Genomic DNA, 23,426 nt, shown 5'->3' on the forward strand with positions numbered 1-23,426 from the left:
TTTCTCTCGGCGGTGGGTCGGAGCCGCTGTCCCTGGCCTCGCATGTTCCCCTTTAGATTCCTGTTTTGAATTTGATGCCCCTCTTGTAGTTTTGCTTTATTTACACCCGCCTCTGAAGGACCACAGTCAGGCGTCCGTACTCCGGTGCTTTAGTTGCCCCCTGGTATTTTTGGCGTTTAGAGGCTTTAACCCGAACATGGCTGTGGTGAGCGGATCGTCTGGGCCGGTTGCCCGGCTCGAGGGCCGTGAATTCGAATACATGATGAAAAAGCGCTCTGTGACCATCGGCCGGAACTCGTCGCAGGGCTCCGTGGACGTGAGCATGGGCCACTCCAGCTTCATCTCACGGAGGCATCTGGAGATATTCACCGACGACGCCACCGGAGATTTTTACCTGAAATGTCTGGGTAAAAACGGGGTGTTTGTAGACGGAGTGTTCCTCAGACGGGGCGCCCCTCCTCTGCAGCTACCACGAATGTAAGTTACCCCTCTCAGTGAACATGTGGGCTCCCAGCAGCCAGGCGGCTAAAGTTAACAACATTGGGTTTATGTAGGCTAGCAGTGGAGTCGACAGCACCACGTGTTTTAGCATGTTAGCAAGAACCCCGCATCCTGTTCCCAATGCCATTTTTCTTTGTTGACATTTTTGTTAGCAGCAGTGTTATTTAGCCGCCTGCCTAACTGCCACATTTCAGCCATAGTTAGCTAGTTAACCTAGTTAGCTAAAAATAATCAACTTAACTCGTAGCTACGGGGACGCTGTTGTTGACATTGAATGGTAGTGTTTTTTTTCTCTTTCTGTCACGTGGACACCCTTAAGCGAGAAATGCATTCTCGTGATACTGTAAACATCCGTCATTTCGGCCATGTCAACACGTTAGTTAGCGGTTAGCTGTAGCCTGTAGCCTGTACTTGTGAATGGAGCTTCTGTTTAACCCCTAAACGTAAACAAACCTGGCGTCTCCGCCCTGTCTGCTCACAGCAGCGCAACCTGCAGGACCTTTGACCTCGGTCCGCACATATGGAGGTCATGACAGCTGTGTGTGCCAGCCAACTGTTAAATACGAAATTCACGTCTTTTCTGACATACGTTGGTGTCCTGAGAGGCTGGTTTCCGAGTTGCAGGTTGTAGCCTGCTTCTCGCCATTGTTTAACTATTAGGCTCGATGACGTTGTTTTCTTGTGAAATACTCTATCTGCCAGACCGGGGACAGGTCTGATTGGTACTTCAGTTTGGTTTCCTTGTTCCAGTAAATCCCTGTATGAATGTAGCCCATGTTGTTTATACAGACACACTTACAGGTAATATTTTTAAGGCATTATTTTGGGGGTACTGATTTGGCATTTTCAGAACTGGTGAATTGGCTATGAATTATTAGTAATTATGGAAACTAATAACTGGTATAAGGACTCGATACACATATCCAGTTAAACCACTCCTCAAAAAAATTATATAAAAGTAATATAGCAAGCTTAAAAATAATATTGCCTACAGTCTACTAATATAGAAATGGTAGGGTAGGCTAGCCTCCAAATCATAGGTGGAGCCCAGCCTTCACCAAATGTTACTGCAGGACAGTTCATTATTCTGGATTTCAGTGTAATGGGGAAGCTGTTCACCAAGAAAAAGGAGCGTGGTTGTGGCGCTGCATGGTCACATTGTGATGTTTATTGCAACTTCATTGATAACCGCTACCTTACCTTTGAGCACAGCTCTGCTGAATGTGCTGTTCTGGGCTCCGGGCTTTTTACCCGTGACATGTACTCATTCTGACAGATTTGTAGGCGCTACACTGCTGACCAGCTCAGGGTGGGGACAACTGTCTGTTTTTGTTTTTTTTTTGTTTTTTTTTCCTTTCTTTTTTTAAATGCCAAATATTGAAATATATATGCCAAAAACCAGCTCTGGCCAGGAAATAGCCAGACCAGTAAATCAATGTTTTAAATGCTCAGTCATTTATTGTTTAATTTAATTGGCCAGTTCCCAAAATGTGCTAGTTTTAACAATTATTCCTTCATTTGTACTGATTCGGTTTTCATAATGGTGTCACTTTATTTTGTCATGTGATTATTTACTTTATTTACATTTTTTTCTCCTTATGAATGAAAGCTAAAATATATTTGGATTTTAGAAATGAAGTATTTGAAGACATCACCTGGAAACGTTTCTGATCTGTGAAGAGACCCGACAATTAAAATAAGCAATATTTAAATTACTATCCGAAACTCACCTTCAACATAAATATTTGTTGCTGGACTCCCTTTTTAAAATTTCTATACTATAATATATGTAAATCTCTGAAACAATTTGGTAAACTTTGAAAAATATATGTAGAGTATTAATTTTTAATTTTAAAATTTGCAAGTTTGTGAAATGTCTTAAAAATGTGCAGTTTTTAGTGTATTGTATTCAACCCAGATTTTTCCAAACCTTACCTGTGCTGAATACCATCCATACTACAGTCAGTAAAAAACATAAGTAGATAAAATTACAACCAAAACTAAAACAAATCAGTTTTAAACAATGAAAACTAGACTGAATTGAGTAAACGCAGTCTGGAAAACAACTGAAATTAAAGCGAATTTAAAACAAAATGAAATGATCAGAAAATACAAGACTAAAGAACTTTTTTTAGTGTGATTTTATTTTGGGTGTAATTTCAGCCTTGTAAGAAGAAGAAAGGGAAAACAACGATACATATTTTTCCTTGAACAGGAAGTATTCAGTCAGCCTTTTGCGTGTGATTCGGTTTAAAGAAAGAAAAAAAACCCCACCTAGTTTCCATTTTGCCAAAGCAGTTATCTGGGATTTAAGCGTGCCAGAAAGTGTTTGCAGTTTATTCGCTGCAGTGCCCGGCAATGTCGACAAGCCTGCAAACTTCTGCCAGCTCTGGTCAGACTTTGCACACTGCTCTCAGCTATTGTGCAATATCTCAATATGAAAACACTTTTTACACAACAGACTTGTTTTGACTTGAAGCGATTTCCAAATTGTCCTTTTGCAGAAAAATATTTCTGCAGGCATGTGTTTGAAAGCTGAATACATTTCTGCACTGCTCTTTTTTGGCGTCATACAAAGATCAGTGCATTCCCGTATGTAAAAGGACTGCAAGGATCAAGGAAGGAACAGCAGGGGTGTCAAATTCTCATATTGATCAGGCCAACTGTGAGCTTATAATCGTGGTTAATGCGACTTCCATGAATGGAACACCACCCAGCTCGTGCTCACGGGTTTTAAAAGTAACCTTCATGTCACAGAAGACCCTTAAAAGAGCCTCGCTGCCCTCGATAAGACGGTTGTAGCTGAGGAAGCAGATTGACAGCATGAGAGAACTCGTAGAGCCGCGGCTCAGGGGACAGGTCTGTTGTATTCCAGGGATTCCTTTTTGGTGATGTAAACGGAGCGAACAAAAAAGCAACAGCCTTCCCTTTCCCATCCTTCCTCCCCCTTCCCTGTCCTCTCCCACACCCCAAAATTCACTCCAAGTCGGTGCTCTTCCTGTCCTCTTTTGTTTACATTCTCTTGTGCGGGCTGGGTGGGGGTGAACATCAAGCGAAAGTCTTCAGCGAAACCAGCTTTGTTTGTTGCCGTCCTCGCAGCTTAGCAGCGTAGCAACTGTGCATTTGGAGTTTAAGCCTCATTATTCACACAGAGGAAAATGAGAAATAAAAAGGCTTCTGTGATCGCATGTTAGGAGGGGGTGTTGGATACCGTAAACAGCTTTCCCCTCTCTGAGCCTCATTCAGACTGAAAATGGATATTAGAGTAGCCGAGGTGATTAGCACTTGTTACTTTATGTATCTTGCAAACAATGTTATTTTGTTACCTCTGATATTAGGCCACCTCTGATCATTTCAAACAAGACAGAAATGTTTGATATTTTTCTAATCTGTTTATTTAGTCATGAGCAGAAATGACAGATTGATTCTGATTGGATGTTAACGTTTTCGTTCATTACCTAAAATTCTTCGGAACATATTTGAAACTTACCTGGTGGACCTTAAGTTTATGTCACTACTGTGTCTGTGACTGGCAGCAGTTTGTCTGGTAAATGATGCGACGATGTGTTAAATCCTCTCAGCATAGTGTTTGTGGCCTGCGTTCATCCTTTTTTGAAACTCTGTAATTTTACTTGTGGATCAAGAGTGAAGTAGCCCCTGTCATCACAGTCCTTACATACCTTGTACAGCGTCTGGGTTCATTCAGTGCACAGCACTTCAGATCGCTGGAAGCTGATGATAAATGCGTCTGCCGAATGCTAATTGATTGACATGTGGGCAGAAAGGGGAAGGGAATGGGAGGACTGTGGGGGGGGGGAGTTTCCGAGATCAAAAAATACAGAATGAAAAGCACAGACAGTGAACATTTGAAATTCAGCTTTTTTTTTTTATACAGTAGCTTCGCTCTTCTCCACGGCTGGCTGATGGACCAACAACAGCACAAGTACGAGAGGCCCACCGACTGGTTGTTCCACATACTTTGCTCACTGCCTCCATCTCTGCAGGTAGACAGCTATCCGTTAGCAGTCGGGGGATGGGCCAACGGATAGCTAACGGATAGCTAACGGATAGCTAACGGATAGCTAACGGATAGCTAACGGATAGCTAACGGATAGCTAACGGATAGCTAACGGATAGCTAACGGATAGCTAACGGAGTAACCCTGCTGAACTTAAATTCCTCGTAAGCCAACTTTCATCATATTGGTTACCCTTAGCAAGCAAAAATATGAACAGCAGGTGGGGGTTTTGATTCTGGCAGCCAGAGCTGTCATCATATTAGTGATAACCCTCACTAACATCATACAGAGCTAAAAGTAGGACAAAAGTTCATTTTTGGCTCCGACAAATTACTTGTAAGCACATTGACACTGGCGGCGATTTCTATTAGCAGCCATAACTGGAGCAGTCTCCATGTTTGACGGGGGGAAAAAACATTAATGGTTCCATTAATGTATAAATGCTGTTATAGCGCCATGGAAACCTGTTGTTATGTGGTCAATGTAAGTGGAACTAGGTCAAAGTTCTGACTGGCTGGATTTACACTTCTGCGGGAAATCTGTCCCAACTTGCGTCGTTCCAAAGTCCTCGTAACCTTACATCACAACTGTTAAGTTATGTTGCGTGGAAATTACAGCGTAGGGTTAAAAGGAGTTTTCGGCTACAACTTCGATTCCTTGCTGCTGCATAAATTATGCGACTGACAAACTTTCCCGACACGTGCCGTGTACGCTAGCTGCGTGTTACTAGTTTTTCACCGCTACACTTTTAAAGTTGTGCACCGCGATTATTAACAACAAACACTGGTTGCTTGGTTAGAGGCTTCAAGACGTCCTTAACATGTTTGCTTAACTTCACCCCCCAACCGGTCGCGGGAGATGACCGCCCCTCCCTGAGTCTCGCTGTGCCAGATGATTCTTCCTGTTAAAAGGGAGTTTTTCCTTCCCACTGTCGCTAAGTGCTTGCTCATAGGGAGTCGTTTGATTGTTGGGGTTTTCTCTGTATTATTGCAGGGTCTTTACCTCACAATATAACCACTGAGCTGATGTTGTTGGAATTTTGTGCTGTAAATATCATCAAATTGAATTGAACTTTGGTCAAACAGTACCTTAAAAATACTCCCACTGCATACTCCTGTTGATTAACCAGCTGATCAATGGCCTACCTGTGCAGTATAGAAAGCAGAATAAATATCATATTTCAAAATGCAGCAGTGTTCATTGACAGCAGGACGGTGTGCAGCGAAGACAAAGGAACCAAATTCTTTTTAAGATTTTATGATTTACTGATATATTTAGATTTCATTGTTCCCACCCTGTCAGTTGCTACTCGCTGAAAGTGTCTGATGTTTATTTAAGGATCTTCTATATCTTTAACAGATCTACAGGGAAGGCACAACCCTTCCCGGAAAGGGTGCATGAATAATCAAAGAGTCCCCCGTCACCTCACCAGCCAGGCTCCAAAAAGTGTTTCAGTCTCCTCCTGTTAGCGACAAAGCTAATTTGAGATGTAGGTGTCGAGGATAGAGTTCTCTCAGCAGATGCCAGCTCAGTGAGGGCCGGGCAGGAAAAAACCCTGCTGTGCCTGGCAGACTTCAGCTAAGTAAAATGTGTCCCTGCTCGGTCTCCAGGGTGTCAGGCAGCCATTTAGAAGAGTTCTTTCTGATCAGACTGTGACTGCTGCGAGACCTCCTTCTCGACTCTTTCCCTTCATCTCCTCTCGTGTACGGCAGCCGTGAAGCTGCTGTCAAATCCAGAATCGTTTCATTAAAAACACCCACTTGAAATCTTAGTTTCTGCACGAACTTGAGCGTCAGTCATAACTTCACGTTCATAGATTGATTAATCGTAACTGCAAGGTTTATATTTAGGTGGTCTCGCCTCTTTTTTGTTGTTGCATTGTTTTCAGTCAGAACGCAGCTTAATGGTGTATTTATTTCCTGACCGAGTGTTGGACCGCTTCCCATCCAGTGTGTTCTTAGTTTTACTTCCCTTATTTTCCCATTTCTGTGTCAGTGAAATTGTCTTTTCTTCTTCGTTGATCCTCCATAGCTGCTACAAATCACAAACGAAAAATTTGCAATGCAGGTGCTAGGCAACAGCCAGCCGGTTGGTGAAACCGAGGTAATCCCGGGCCTCGGTGAGGCCTGCGGTTCATCCACCGACTGAAACGGCTTGTTTTAGCTCCTCTTTTTAATCACTCGCTTGTGATTAGCTGCCCCTCGAAAACAAAAGATCTGAAGAGTGGGTGAGTGGGGCTTCTGTGCTCGCAAACAGAGCTGTCTGACAGGGAGCCGTTTTGGACTCATTGGGATTTCTTGTACATATGTTGAGACTTGGTAACGACCAGTTGGTGCATCTGGTCGCCTGAGTTCAGAACCAACTTTTAAGCATCAATAACAGAGTTGAGCAACACAGTGGTTTTCATGGCTGGGACCTTACCTATAGAGATTTCCCTCATGTATCGAAGACGTGCCTATTAGGCGACTGGTGAGGTTGTTGGCCATTGATGGAAGTTGATGTATGGTTTAAATGTAACTTGTAATCTTAAGCACTAAATGCATCTGAATACATTACTCTTGTTGCATTAACCAGGCAGGTGTGTGTTTGTGATGGGCTGAAATGAACTGGACAAAATTAATGCATTATTATAAAATAGGGCTGCAACAAACGATTATTTTGATAGTCGACTAATCAGATCATCATCCATTGGACGTAAAACGTACAGCTTATTGCACCAGCAGCATCTGCTCTTATATAACTATCATTAGCTTACAGCTTTAAGTGTTTAAGGTCTGTGCTAACTAAAAATAAAGACAAGATGATAGTTTATTAAATTTTTAATGACATTTGCAGATTGTTTCAATGGAGTTTAATCTGCTTGACATTTATTCAGCTGTGTAAAAACTATAACTTTAATTTCAGCCAAACCGATTTAATCAGGAACAAATAAAATACGAAAAAAAGCCAAACAATAACATTTTTAAGTTATCTTAGTGACTTATATATCATGTTTAACCTGAGTAGCGAAAGACGGCGGTGGGTTTGAAAACGATCTGCCAGGAGTCCGGTGTTCTCACGGCTCTAGTTAGCCTAGCCCCCGGCTAGCTATCGAGCTAGTGGCTAACAGACGTCTCCGAAAACGTCGGATCGCTTTTGAAAATATGTGGTGTCTTGATAAACTGAGCAGATATTTGAGGTTTACACAGCTACATTCTCACCTGAAAATATGTTAAACGTTTATTTTGTGACCCAGAAAGAATAATAAGAGTAATATTAAAACTAACTAGCTGCCGCCATTGTTGGAAACTGAGCTGGGCTGCGCTATGAATTCTGGGACACAGCTTCTTCTTCTTCGGGGTTTAACGGCAGCTGGCATCCTTGTACATGCAGTGCTGCCATCTTCTGTTTCAGTCCGTTATTACACTTTTAAATCCTACTACTTATTCCTGCGTCTTTTGGGATCTTACAAAGCTTCAAACGAAGCGTCGACTATTAAATTAGTCGTCGACGATTTTAATAGTCGGCGTAATCAGGACTAGTCGACTTATCATGGCAGCCCTATTATAAAAAATGGGATCTATTGCAGGTGCCAATCCTGAAGTAGATAAAGACTGAATGAACCAACAGCAAGAGAGCCTAACTGTTTTAATAATAAAACTTCAGTCTTTTGTTGGACACTAAACGGTTTCCCAAAACGCCTGATTACTCCTCAGATGATGTTCAGCAGTATAGGGACGGATGTTGAAAAGATTGTATTGACGCCATGTCTTTATCAGTTCTGGATAACTGGTGTAACTGTTTGTATTTTTATTAGTTTTTCGAGGCGTGTAAAAGCCCCGCTGCCACGATCAAAGGAATTGGCAGCCTTTGATACCCATGGACTGGACCATCAGCAAAAGCAACGTTGTTATTATATATGTATTTCTGTACTAATGAAAAGAGCAGCGATGACCTCGTTTACTAAGAGAAAAACGGAACATGTAGCAGATCTAACCTAGAATCGAAGAGACCACAGTCTGTTGAACACTTCCTCATTTGACGACGCACCAACAACACTTTCTGCATTTCCTGCAGCGAGTTGGAAGGCAATGTGGGAAAATAAACGAAGGTTGCAAGGAAGCTGGATGAAACAGATGAGTGAATTAAGTCCCACACTGTTTGCATATTACATGTGGTTGATGTGACGGTCTTAAATAACTTCCTGAGCTAAAACTGCTGGGATTTTAATTAATAATTACCCGTCCAATGTTTAGTTTTGTTTTATGAAGCAGGCTTTCGTGTGTGCTGTGCAAACTGTGATTTTCATGATAGTCACTGTATGGCTGTATAAGGCGAATCCTCAGAGTTCTCGGAGGATCTCAGCCCATTCATTGTTGTCAACTCTCACACCCACAGACAGTTTGAGGGTCAATGACACGCTCATTCCTTTCCTGTTCCAGCAGCACTCTATAACATTAGTCCCTCTTGTTCTTCATATGCAGTTTTGTATAAGTTGTGTAACTGTTTATGTAAACCAACACTCAGTGTTTCTGTTTATCCTGTAGTTTAAAATAAAAAATCTGAAAATGAGCAAACAGCTGTTGGGATTTCTTTAGATCTCATATATCAGCCAGTCTAAAGTTCACAACCTCTGGACCACACCTGTGTGAATCTTTGACCTCCCGCTGCTGCAGGTGTATACAATCACACACTCAGCCTATACAAACCTTTGTGAAAGACGGGGTCACGCTAAAGAGTTAGCGTGGTACTGCAATAGGATGCTGCTGTTGCAACAAGTCTGCTAAATTTCTTCACTTTGCAACAATAAAACTCAGAGCTGATCGGGAATGTCTGAGGACCAACGCAACTCCACCAACACTCTGACTCTATAAGTGCAGAGCTCCAATCCTCCGCCGGCATCGGCACAAAAACTGTGCTGGGAGCTTCATGGCTTCATGGCGTGGGTTTCCATGGCCGAGCACGTGTAGTTTTGTCCATATAATTAAATTCTAGTGACAAATCCTCTGGAAAAGGATTCCTTTCTCTCTGAGTTTCAATGATCAGGGTGTGAAATGTCAAAACATTTGCATGTTCTTACCTCAGCTTCTGTTTAGTAATTATCCTCCAGCCAAAGCTTTGCTTTAATATCTCTTACCTCTGGCATTATTAGATTGCTATAACTGTGTGTGGCGAATTTGCAAGAATGAATTCAATTTTGCATTTTACCTCCAGTCACACATAAAAAATAAAAAGTCCTACCCTACGATGTGGGGGTCGTTAAAGTATCCAATAATTTTACCGCCTTTTCTCTTGACTCATATTGTGAGATTCTACTTTTAATAATTACGGAGAAGATATTTTATGTGATTGTATTGTGTCGACACTTAAAGCTCGTTATATATCTACTGCAGTGAGGCCACCACTCGCTCACCACAGCAGGCACACATCACGGTGTCATCAAGCCACCGCGTTCTCCTTTAAAGCGAGGCAGCGAAGCCGTTCCATGGTTTCAAACGTAAGGCCCGGGGGCCAAAATCGGCCCACTGGACGGCTTTGGAAGATTTGAAGGAGAGCACAAATGTTGGGCCTCTCAGCTGTAAACAGCAGCGCCTGTGGCTGTTCGTGCTTCATCAAAGTCATTGAGCAACAGATGAATCGTTAAATGACAGAAAGTTTCTTCATTTTATTTCCACTTATTTCTTACAATTTAAGGCAGGGGTGTCGAACTCCAGGCCTCGAGGGCCGGTGTCCTGCAGGTTTTAGATCTCACCCTGGATCAACACACCTGAATCACGTGATCAGTTCATTACCAGGCCTCTGGAGAACTTCAGGACATGTTGAGGAGGTCATTTAGCCTTTAAATGAGCTGTGTTGGATCAAGGAAACCTCTAAAACCTGCAGGACACCGGCCCTCAAGGCCTGGAGTTCGACACATGTGATCTAAAACATCTTGATTTCAATGTATTGATGTCAATGTGATTTAAGGAATCACATTAACAGATTTCTTTCATTTGCTACAGCAACATTTCTCAATCATGTTTTTAAAAGAATTTGAAAATATTGAAGGCTTACGGTTGTAATTGTGCTTCTTCTTCTTCTTCTGTTGTGATCTTTGTGATTAAATGTGCAGTTAAAACTTCTGTTCATTGACAGACGTTTGTGCTTTATGTGGCCTACAGTGTAAATGAGTTTGAGCGCTGGATAATACCTCATAAACCTCTAAACCACGAATGTCAGAGGTTCATGTCACCTTGAATTACAGTTTTCATTGACAGCTGCTGAGTTTTTAAAATCTGTGGGTTCCCTGTTTTGCAGGTGCACGTTCAGGTTCCCCAGCACAAACATCAAGATCGCATTTACGGCCCTGTCCAGCGGGAAGAAAGTGAAGCGAGAGGCGCCCGAGTCCCCCGTGAAGCCGGTGCAGCCCCAGATCTCCCCGCTGACCATCAACATTCCAGAAAACATCGCTCACCTAATGAGCCCTCTGCCATCGCCTACTGGCACCATTAGGTATTCATTACTGGAAATGATGTGTTTAGCAGTAGATGTGGGATTTTTTTTTTTTTCTTTTTAAATGGCTTAAATATGCAAATTCTAATGTGCCTCACAGGTGAATGCTGGGTATTTAACCCTTTAAGACCTACCATAGAACCAAGTCCGCCAGAGCTTATATTATATTTTTACATGCTGTGGAGCCATTTTTGGGAGCATTTCAAGTTGCTATACATCAATACAACCATTACAGCCTAAATTTTAATAATATGTATGAATTAAGTGCATAGTAATTACATAAATTGCAGAAAAAGTGCAATAAACTACAAAAAAATTGAAAATCGTTTTTGTTTTTTTAACATATATTTCTAGTTAGAGAAATTTAAGAGGCTTATCCCTCAAAACTGTAAATACAAAAAAGTTGCACAAAATAGTTTCCCACCACAGGAAATTTATTTTGAGTGTCTTCATAGTTTTATTTTTGAAATACACCAATTTGTATACACTGCAGGAAAAACAAAAATAAATATTATACTGCAAATTTGCAAAAAAGCAGCATATGCATCAAAATAAACTATTTCCAGCAGTGCAATATGAGTCCTAAGCATCCCAGAAACCACACAGAAAGTCATGAAGTCAAAGATAACTTTTAAAAACACCAGTATAGGCTCATGAGGCCTTGATGGTAAAAAACTACATTTCCGCGAAAATGACGTCACTTCCGGTTTCGGGCAGGTCATGGAGGACATGCGATAGTTCGCGCTGACGTCTAATCCAACGTAGGAAGTGTTATGAACAGCTGATCGGATCGGCAAAGCGTGTTTCTGGAATATTATGTTTTTGTTGCTGCAAGTGCTTTTTATGCAGTTTTTGCAAAGCTATATGTGGAAGGAAACTGTGACCGAGGACAAGCTGATGGCATAAGATGTAAGTACAACTCCTCCGGTTTCATATGCAAAAAAAATTATTGCGCTAGCTCACGTGGTTGCAGAGCTACCGGGATTTAAAAATAGTTACGCAAAACAGAGCGTGCCCGCTCCGACAAGTTTTAAAGGGTTAAAAAGGAGATTTGGTATCTCACCAAAACTGTCCATACTTGGTATAACCACAGAACTTTCTGATGGAGATTTTTCCAGTTATACAAAAAGATGGATGATTCTGGCTCTTACTACGGCCAAATGGGTCCTGCTAAGACATTGGCGGAAAAAGAACCCCCTCCCTATGAAGAGTGGCTAATGACAATGGCTAAGTTGGCGTCTTACGAAAAAGTGACTTATGGTTTATTAGACAAATTGCATCAATATGATTGTATTTGGTCCTTTACAAGCTGGCTTTCTGTAACTTGAAGAACAGAAGAGTAATGACAGAGTGGTGGTGTGGGGATTGGTGTGCGAAGAAAGAATAGGATAACTTTCCTTTGTTTTGGTTTTTGTTTTGTGTTTTTTTGTTTGTTTTGTTGTTGTTGTTTTTTTTTTTTAACTATTTATTTATGTAGTTATCCTTAAGTTCTGTTATCAGGGCTCTAGAGTGCGACCAATTTGGTCGCAAATGTGACCAAATTTTTCCGTGGTGCGACTAAAAAAAAAAAAAAAAATTTGGTCGCACCTGTGCGACCAACTGTTCGGGTAACAAAAAAAAAAAAAATCTCTGCAACTCTCCGTGTGGTGAACAACAGACACACATTATGCCCCTATCGTGGATTAAACCAATCAGAGATAGTCAGGGGCGGGACCTCTCTGATTGGCCGTGGTTCAGTTGAAAGTGCAGGTGGAAGAGAGAGGTGAGTAGTCTGAATAAGGCGATATCAATTCATTAGCGGATTCCACACAAAGACGTAAACACAGAGCGGACCCGACGCATCAGAATCAGCTTTGTCTTTCTCGGCTTTCTCACCCGACGGCTCCTACACGGATACGCTGTCGGAGCTTAGCGATTCTGATGCGTCGGGTCCGCGCTGTGTTTACGTCTTTTTTGCGATGATTCTGAGCTGCAGGTTTTGTCTCTCCAACTAAAATTCGCTGAGTCAGCAACAAAAGAAGCAGCAAACTGCGCTTCACATTTGATCAATGTCGTCATGAATTCCCTCTGACTTTTGCTGTTTTGCTTCCACCACGATAAAAATCACACTTCCTGCCCAGCTCTGCCCAGTTAGGCGTACCGGTGCGCCCATGTCAAAAAGTTAGTCTAGAGCCCTGGTTATTGAAGTTTAAAATGAAATAAATAAAAATTGTTGATGACAAAAAAAAAAAAACTGGGACAAACTCTCGCGTAAACAAACTTGTTTGTTTGTACTAGAATTCCTTTAATAAGCAAAAATCAATATTCAATCAATTTAACTGAAGATTACATTAGTGCCTGATCCTGGATCAGTGCACAGGGATATAGAACGCTCTCCACGCTGCCTTAGTTTACCTTAAGGTGTCAGCTGACCTCAACATGTTGACTGTGTATTGATCAGCTTAAGCTTAGTCCTCCAGCCACAGGGCTCAGAGAGGAAAGCGGATCCATCTCTCACACTCAGATCCTCTCAGCCAGATGGCTGCTTTCTTCTGACATGTACACCATCTGTAAAATGTAAACATTAGCGTTCTGCTGTTAAGAAACAAACATTTAGACCGACGCTCGAGGCAGCACGTGCTGTGTATGCAGGGTCGTGAGGCAGTGCATTTTTGTTCGGTGCACCCGCATCTCCAGAAGCAGACATGAAATATGCAAATCATCCTTTACATCAGGCCTGTTCGCCTCTGGTTTTTCACACTGTTCACCAGATAATTAGACTTGATTAAGGTTTTAAAGCTGCGCTGCTTCAGGCCTGATTGTGGTGATTGCAGCGTTCCCGTACGAGCTGGGTGGTGGAGCGATTTGCATAGATGTCGTCGGAAAGCGTGTCACTGCAGCAAAGACTGCGGATGAGCAGAGTCACCGACTGTAGTGACACCATTTCTGAAAAATACCAGACGCTTATGTTGAGGTTTAATCCAAACATAATGTTGGCTGTTTATGCTTCAGTGTAAAATCTCCTGGCAGCTCACTGTCCTCTTTTGTTTTGTTCCTGCAGTGCTGCTAATTCCTGCCCCTCCAGCCCTCGGGGTGCGGGCTCCTCAGGCTACAGGATGGGTGGTCGCATGGTGAGCTCTGCAGAACTGCAGCTCATAAACGACAACTCCCAGCCTGAGAACGATAAAGAGGCCTCTGGAGGGGACAGTCCCAAGGTGAGAATTCCCACCGCGCTCCAAACTTCAGCCTTGGTCCAACATTTAATCACTTATTTCACTTTCCTGCGTCACACTTCACTTCAGACTATGTAACCCATTCCTTGCTGCCTTGCTAGATATCTTTTATGGATAACATTCATAGGGCATGAATATGGTTCTTGAAATATAAAATCATAATCCTTTAACTCAAAATGCAAATTATTATTGATGTTCACCGACTCGTGTATGTGTAATGTGTGGTGATTTATAGTGAAACAACCTTTTTATTAACCTGATGGCATCTGAATGCCTCCTGGTTCGACCCTGAATTAGTATGTGCGTCTGAGTGTATAACCTGCGATGCACAGTTCGTGCTGGCCTGCGGGCTCTCTGCGGATGCCCCCACGGGATGAACCGTTAGACTTGAAGCCAACAACCGACTCTTGCGTGCCTCTGAAAGCAGATGGTGAGAGTGATAAAGGCAGCTGCTGGCAGCCATCAACAGTCCTTCCACAGGTTCACCTATTAACACCTGATGAGTTTAACTTCTGACCAAAGAGTCTCTTTTGGTCGTCTCAGCTGCACTAAATGGTGACGAGCTTTTAATTTACAGCTTTTAAAGCCGCTGCTGTAAAAGAAGCAAACATGAATGTAAAGATGGAAATTAAGATGAAGACGCTGTGATGGTCAGATGAATGAGATTGAAGCATTTGTCTCCTTTTCTTCTCCTCCTCCTCCTCCTCCTCCTCCTCCTCCTCCTCCTCCTCCTCCTCCTCCTCCTCCTCCTCCTCCTCCTCCTCCTCCTCCTTCTTCTTCGTCTCCTCCTTCTTCTTCGTCTCCTCCTTCTTCTTCGTCTCCTCCTTCTTCTTCGTCTCCTCCTTCTTCTTCTTCGTCTCCTTCTTCTTCGTCTCCTTCTTCTTCGTCTCCTTCGTCTCCTTCTTCTTCGTCTCCTTCTTCTTCGTCTCCTTCGTCTCCTTCTTCTTCGTCTCCTTCTTCTTCTTCGTCTCCTTCGTCTCCTTCTTCTTCGTCTCCTTCTTCTTCTTCGTCTCCTTCTTCTCCTTCGTCTCCTTCTTCTCCTTCGTCTCCTTCTTCTCCTTCGTCTCCTTCTTCTTCTTCGTCTCCTTCTTCTTCTTCGTCTCCTTCTTCTTCTTCGTCTTCTTCTTCTTCTTCGTCTCCTTCTTCTTCTTCGTCTCCTCCTTCTTCTTCTTCTTCTTCGTCTCCTTCTTCTTCTTCGTCTCCTTCTTCTTCTTCGTCTCCTTCTTCTTCTTCTTCTTCGTCTCCTTCTTCTTCTTCTTCTTCGTCTCCTTCTTCTTCTTCGTCTCCTTCTTCTTCTTCGTCTCCTTCTTCTCCTTCGTCTCCTTCGTCTCCTTCTTCTTCTTCGTCTCCTTCAAAGCTTTATTCGCCATATGCAGGTTGCCCTGCAGTGAAATTGTGACACCCCCCCCCCCCCCCCCCCCCCCCCGACCTTACAGACACAACACAGACATTACATGGGGATACAAGTCGGAGATCGGTAGCGTTACAGAAAAACACTGAAATATACACTACAATGGGAAAGTACAAGAGGAAAAAAAGAGAGCTCTACTCATGCTGTGCTTCCATGGTAGGACAGGAAACAAAAAAACTCCTCTGCACGAAAAGCACATAAATGTCCACAGCACAACTTTGTGAAAGACATGACAAGCCACAGGATTGGGTGGGGGGTGAGGAGTAATCCGAAGCGAACACAGCAGCCGCCCTGCACAGCGCTACCATCCCAGCGCGGCACACAGACCCGGCGTGTTCCCCCGCAGGAAACAAGCATCGAAGGCGTTTTTCTCCTCCTTCTTCTCCTCCTCCTCCTCAGGTTTTTGTCAAACATTACCAGCAGCTGAGGTTATTTTGCAGCCTGCAGCTGTTTCTAGTCCAGTTTCTTGCAAACCTTCAGCATCGGAGCTGAAATCTATCGCGACGCTCAGTCGCTGTGGGAAAAGTGACGCATGTCTGAATGACAGTCACAGCGTTGTTATGTATTCATGTCTGTTGAAAGCTTGCTCCATGTGCACTGCACAGGTAATTTGCTCTGGTGTCTAAATCTGCGTCCTGTCCCTCCCCCACAGGACGACTCCAAACCTCCGTACTCCTATGCACAGCTGATAGTCCAGGCCATAACGCTGGCTCCGGACAAGCAGCTCACACTAAATGGAATTTACAATCACATCACAAAGAACTATCCTTACTACAGGACGGCAGATAAGGGCTGGCAGGTGCGTTTCTTTGCCTCAGTGTACAGATTCCTCAGACGGTCACACACACGTGACCTCGGGCATCAATAAGTAACTCGAGACTGTTCTCTGTTGCAGAACTCGATCCGTCACAATCTGTCTCTGAACCGTTATTTTATCAAAGTGGCGCGGTCGCAGGAGGAGCCCGGCAAAGGTTCGTTCTGGAGGATAGACCCGTCCTCGGAGGCCAAGCTCATCGAGCAGGCCTTCAGGAAACGAAGGCCGCGGGGTGTCCCCTGCTTCAGGACCCCACACGGACCCCTCTCTTCCAGGTTTGGCTGCCTCCTGACAAATTTAATGGTACATTTTAGCGGACATGGTGTGATTTTTCTCATTCCAACAACTCCTTCTGACTCTCAGGAGTGCCCCGGCATCTCCCAATCACTCAGGGGTGCTCTCCGCGCACTCCAGCGGCGTCCAGACCCCTGACAGCCTTTCCCGAGAGGGCTCCCCAGTTCCCCTGGAGCTGGAGACTTCCTCTGCTCCCACCCCAGTGTCCACCACAGCAGTCCAGCCCAAACTGGCAGTGATCAAGGAAGCACGCTTTGCACAAAACACACCAGGTGCGAGACGACACTTTGCGCCACACATACTGACTGCGCGACTCTTTTCTGTTTCTTGTTCAGTGTGTTAAAACTTTGATTTTTGCTGCGCCAGGCTCGCCTGTTAACAACCAGCCGGTACTCATAGCAGTCCAGCGTCAGTTACCTCAAACCATCAAGCCAGTGACTTACACCATGGCCTCCCCAGTGAGCACCAGCACCTCCCAGCCCACTGTCCAGACTGTCCACGTCCTGCAGCAGATCCCCGCAGGGTCGCTCAGCCCCGCCACCGTCATCGCCCAGCCAGCCACCATCATCAAGAGCGAGACGCAGGAGAATGGAGAGCACATGGAGGTCAAAGGTGAGCCAGCAGCTAGGGCATTAAATTCTCTACAAGGAGTGTTTTAGCTTTTCACCATATTACACAATATTAGAGATAATGTTAGAGATATTTAGAGAGATTTTCCTCCTAACCATGTAAAATAAAGATTTCCTTCATCATATTGATAACTGTTGTTAATTTGTTACTAATTTAAAGAAGATTTTGGTGAAATATTGACCTATAATAATGAAAAGATGAGCAGTGAAGGAGGTGCTAGACTTCAAACAAGACATGGGCGCCATTTTTACTAGCATGTAGCTTGTAGCATTCATACAACAGGGGACACCCCACTGTCGAGGGTCACCGTGATTAGCCACATCAAATCTTTTTAACTAATTAATAGACTGGATAATTTAGTGGCTTTGCTCTTAAACTCTTATTCTTCCACAGCTCAGAAACAAAGTCATGATTTAAAAATATGATGGACTAATATAAGCGATCAATATTTAGACGGTTCATGGAGTTGTGTTTAATTTGAGACCCTTTAATCTGCAGGGTTATCTCATTATCAACAGCTAAAGCGGGGCGGCTCTGATTTCATGTTGATCCAGTTCCAGCAGATTCATTTTTAGCTCATCCAGTCAAAGGATTGAGCTCATGTCACGGCAAAGTGTCCATCTGTTTGTTCATCTTGGCTAGTTGTGCAATACAGTCAGTCAATGACAAGAGAATCTAAAGTAAAGGAAGATTTGCATTAACCTGCGATGGAAGGAGGTGAAGTTTAAGTCTGTACACAGACTTGTACTGTGCAACAAAATGAGTAATCATAATAAATGACGGGAAATTAAAGGAGCTCGTAGCAGAACCAAGTTTAAAAGACTAACTCTTTCCACAGGAAGACATTTGAGGGCCCCGCTGTAGCCTTAATAACGAGTTTTGATACCTCTGTATAGGGCTGTGCGATATGACCAAAATCTCATATCCTGATATAAGACATCTATCGTCCTGATAACAATATAAATCACACAAATGTAACATTTTCTGTAAATTCTGTGAATCTCGGGCAGCTCGACTTGCGGGAAGTGCACGTCATGTACCTGGAGTCGAGTGTTTTAACCGATGCATGAAACGATACATTTTTAGACATAAGTTGTAACGGCCGCCGTTTTCTTTGTGAGTATTTATTACACGGCGTGCTGCGGGGAAAAGCCTGTTCTAATGTTTGAGTCTAAAGTTTATTTTTTAGCACCTGGCGGCTCTTTTTTTACTTCTCATTAGTAAATAATCTGCTCTTTCACGTGATTCAGATTCAGTTTATTTTGAAAAGTCTCAACAGGATCTTGAGCTTTATTGTGAAAGGTTTATGTGGAACATAAACAAGCGGACACGCGATGCTATTACTGTCGTTGTTGCTAACGACAACGCATAAAAACAGGCGCTTGTCCGTCCGTAGTGTGGTTATATTAAATATAAGAGAAAGAGAGAACTTTATTAATATAGCCACTACAGTGACCATCAAAACGATGAAAATATTGCCGTAAACAGTTTATTTTGCGACACCACGAAACAAACAATAGCGTAAAATGAAACTATAGACGTTTTTATATCGTCATCCGATATATATCGTTATATCGAACAGCCCTACCTCAGTAGTTTCTGGGTTTTTCCATGAGTAGCTGCAGAGACCACCATCACAAACCTCTGATGCAAACACACTCGTGTTGTTCTATAAGCACGTCTGATATGTGACAAACTCAACTTCAAGGGTTACTCCTAGTCTGCTTCCAAGAGCTAAAGAGTTTAGAAGCTTGGAAATTCAACAAACTTGTATTTATTTTCTGTGACAATATTTCTTGAACCAGACTTCACGTCTTCCAAAGTTTCACTTGGTTAAAAGCAGCAAACCAGGCGTTCAGCTGCTGCTGCCATTCATGGTTGCAGTATATTTGAATGCATCAACTTTCTAATCGGATCGAGTGATCTGATTAGAAGATGTCTCAAAAATCTGACAGTCTAATCTGAGATTCTGCCTTTTTTTTAACTTTGACAGTTGTTTGAAGTCACATGATCAAACGTGTCGTGTTAATTAAGGTAAAGGAAGCGTTACAGGTTGAGGGGAAGCCCCGGGATTTGGCACAGCTTCACGAAAGTCACCTCGGTGTTGTTCTGAAAACCCCAAACACTGAGCGCCTCAGCAGATCTGATCACTTGCACTCTGTTTGTTTGGTGTCACTACACTGACTGAGCCCTGCTCATACCTCATTCTAACACTTGTGACGAGTTTCCACCACTAAAGCCGGCGTTTGTGTTTGTGTTCCTCATCCTCAGTCAAAGTAGAGACGGTTCCTACCATCACCTCTATAGGTCCCTCCAGTCGGATCATCCAGAGCTCCCAAGCAGCCACCCCCCTGCAGACTGTTACCATAGTTCAGCAGGCCCCCATGGGACAACACCAGCTGCCTGTTAAGGCCATCACACAGAATGGCACCCATAGCATCACCACTGCCATCCAGGGACCCTCCAGCTCAGGTGAGACACAGGAACACTTGGCAGGGACATCAAGGCTGGTTCAAGTCGAGATGTTTTAGATCACAGGTGTCGAACTCCAGGCCTCGAGGGCCGGTGTCCTGCAGGTTTTAGATGTGTCCTTGATCCAACACAGCTGATTTAAATGGCTAAATGACCTCCTCAGCATGTCTTGAAGTTCTCCAGAGGCCTGGTAACAAACTAATCATGTGATTCAGGTGTGTTGACCCACGGTGATATCTAAAACCTGCAGGACACCGGCCCTCGAGGCCTGGAGTTCGACACCCCTGTTTTAGATGCTTAGATGGAGCTGAGACATTATTGCTTTTACTTCTGGTGGGGTATGAAGCTTAGAAACAAGCATGCTCTCTTGTTGCTTTTGTGCCAAAATAGTGACTGGACATTTAAGCAACTATTCTTTTCCTTCTGGATTTTAACATCTGGATGTTAGAGGAGACAAAATAAAAATAAACGTACGCTTATTTTACTGAACCCTGTTAAATCATCTTTATAAACACGACCACAGCATCAAGAGGGAGCGATCCCTAGTGAGGCCTCCAATCAGAATAAAGCTTGCTTCGGGGAGGGGGAAGTGGGCTGGGTTTCACAAAGGCTAATAAATGAGAACTATTTTGAACAAACCGCACAAATTGAAGTTAAACACGAGATCCAGCAGCAGAGAATTTTTCTGCCTCCTCTGGATCTGAAAAGGTTTTTGGTGTGCTCACTTGTGGCAGCTGATCCAAACCACACTCCCCACAGGCCTTCTGCTCCTAGATGTTATTGAACCACAGCTCAACAGTGAAGCGTTTCCTCTTTTAACCCTCGTCTTCCTGCTTGTTTCCCCCGAACAGCCTCAGCTGTGGCGAGCCCCCTCCACTTGCTGGCGGCCCACGCCTCCGCCTCGGCCTCCCTCCCTACCAAGCGGCAGAACGGGGACCAGCCTGCCGAGCAGCCGGAAGCCAAGCGCAACAAGTCGGAAGAAGAGCCTGCCCCGGCCGGCGCACCGGATTCAGTCTCGTCGGCAGCTAACGACCAAGGCAGCCAACCCAACTAGTTTGTTTCCACACCACGCCACCACCACCACTCGCTCCCCCTCCTAATCCACAGTTTCTCTCTCTCTCTCGTCCTCGTTGTTAGTTTTGTTTCTCCTCCTCCTACCACAGCCGCCCGAGGTGCCAAACGGAGAAGATTCTGTTCCTTTTCATTTTGGATAATCTTGTTTTCCACCATCAAAGATTAACTAAAATAATTGTCTGCCCCTTTAAAGACTGGAATGTGGGTTGAGAAGAAAATATAGGAACGGGACAAAGGTGAACTTGTAGGTGTCCCACCCCCCCCTGAGCCCCTGAAACTGGAGAGTGACTGAAGCGAGACCACAGGAAGCCTTAACAACAATTAACACTTAAGAGCTGACCTTTGACCTCAAGTGATCCCACTAGGAGAGGCCCTGACTCGGCTCAGGCTGGATGCTGCCTTTCTGCCGCATCTACCTCAGAGCGGATCGGAGACTCCGGCAGCCAACAAGGAACATCTCTCCCCACTGACCCGTCGGGAAGCGTGACGTGACCAACCAAGCGGCGAGCGCGATGAGCGTTCAGTGGTTAGATTTAAAAAATGAATTTAAATTAGACTTTCAGAAAGGGATCAACTCGGAGCCAATATTCCTGAAACTCTGGCAGCTAGCCTCTCATGATACTGACCTTCCTTAATCGCAGCTGTACGTAGATATGCAGTATTTTGTTGTTCAAAATGTGGAGCGTAGGGTCTTTGTTTTTGTTTTTTTAAACTGTGTTTTCACTTACCTAGAAGAGAAATAATTTAATTAAAGGAAGCGTACAAAACGGTGAGGTCGGTGACATTTCGGTAACCAAGATAGAAATCTCACTTTCGGCTTTGTTCTTTTTTTTTTTTTTCTGTTCAGTGAAACAGTGTAACTTTTTTTCATAAACTTTATTTCCCTCGTTCTGACATATCCGTATGAAATTGCTTCGTTACGCCTACATATTTTAATACGTGCACAGATAACCGATATAAGCATATGAAATCTCCTTGTGTAGTTCCAGATGTTGACCTTGCATGTGTCCGACAACAGACGTTGTTAAATGTAAATTGAAGAGGAAAAAAAAAAAAACTGCTTCGTCCCAACCAGACCTGCACTTGATTGAATGTTCGTGTTTTATTTTCTCTTTTGTTTTTTTGTTTTCTGTTTTTCCTCACACCTTCCTCCTCCTCCTCCTCCTCCTGGTCCTTCCCGGCTGTGTTGACGTTGTGGTGTTGGCTAACCCCGCCCAACCCCCCCCTTTTTTGCTTGATTAACTTTTGCTCTGTTCTGGCGACCCGGCGAGTCTTTTTCCTTTTTATTTTTTATTTTTATTTGTTTTCTTCCTGATTGTACATGTTTCAACCAACAGTAAAAGGAAACAAAAATGTTTGTTCTGCTTCAGTGGAGAAATGCTTTTTGTTTTTTGTTTTTTTTTGTTTTTTAATAAATTAATTTAACGTCCTTTTTTCCCCCTTATCTTTTGCTTCCGTGGTGAATCTTTATAGTGTGTGTGTGGTTTCAGTAAATGGTAAAGTGTGGTTATAGGTCCACTCCTCCACCAGGGGGCAGCATTGGAACATCCTTAAATATGTCAGCTGGTGAGAAAAGCATGTTTATCATGTTCTCTAACATTAATGCTCAGTTGGTGACCTCATAAGTCTTGAGCCACTCCTCCTTTTTTGTTGTTTTTATGTTAAGAAAACCGGGAAATAGGTTCTAACATCCATTGAAAAACAATATAAGACAAAAATCAAGTTGTTAATTTGACCAAATTAATTCTTCACAGCACCACAACTCTTTCAGACAGCTTCCTTGTAATTTAAGTACTCATAAGGCTCTCCAGGCTTCACTGACATTCAGGCTCTTTGGATGTCGGCTGCCTTTTGTTCCGTTCTAAGGATGATCACTTTCAGTAATGGAGGTCCAGGCTCTGGAAGCCAATCAATGACTGATGGTGTTCCTCTATGCTTTTGGGGTTTGTTTTTTTTTTTTTCCTTTTTTCTATCCAAGTATACTTTCACTGCATTTTCAGTAGGTTTGGGGTCATTGGGGCAGCTCGTTTTTCAAGCCTAAAAATGTGGATGAAAGTCTGACAGATCTTCTGGGTTCATAATTCCATCAGTTTTGACAAATCTCCAACACCACTGACTGAAATATAGTCCCAAACCATGGCAGATCTTCCATGTTTTACAGACAGCTGTCAGCAGAGATACAACAAACACTGACCTCTCCTGACTTCATCATCTCTCTAGACCAGGGGTGTCAAACTCAAATACACAGTGAGCCAAAATTCAAAACTGGAACAAAGTCGCGGCCTAACATTAATATTTATTGAAAAAAAATCTTCCTCTAGATATAAGAATGAATCTTTTCTTATGGACTGAAGAACTTAGAAACTGAATATGGAACGAGCAAAGGTTAATACTAAACAATATATGTATTAGCTGTATAATACCAGTAGGCCAGCTCTAATAGTAATTTGTTATGGCTTCGCGGGCCAAATGTAATTAGGCTGCGGGCCAAATTTGGCCCACGGGCCAGAGTTTGACACCTATGCTTTA

At 43.3% G+C, this 23,426-nt stretch overlaps 1 protein-coding gene across 1 annotated transcript; it reads left to right on the forward strand.

Annotated features, from left to right (window-relative positions):
- foxk2b (forkhead box K2b) lies at positions 1-22,332 on the forward strand. Its single transcript, XM_087840093.1, has 9 exons — positions 1-477; positions 10,796-10,990; positions 14,031-14,184; positions 16,266-16,412; positions 16,509-16,702; positions 16,791-16,993; positions 17,088-17,333; positions 19,623-19,823; positions 20,675-22,332. Exons 1-9 carry the CDS (start codon positions 197-199, stop codon positions 20,875-20,877), a joined length of 1,824 nt encoding a protein of 607 aa, XP_087696219.1. The 5' UTR covers positions 1-196; the 3' UTR covers positions 20,878-22,332.
- The last annotated feature ends 1,094 nt before the right edge of the window (positions 22,333-23,426 follow it).

The sequence above is a fragment of the Neolamprologus brichardi genome, chromosome 4 (genome assembly GCF_056152115.1).
Source record: "Neolamprologus brichardi isolate AB-2024 chromosome 4, ASM5615211v1, whole genome shotgun sequence".
Classification (NCBI taxonomy): Eukaryota; Metazoa; Chordata; class Actinopteri; order Cichliformes; family Cichlidae; genus Neolamprologus; species Neolamprologus brichardi.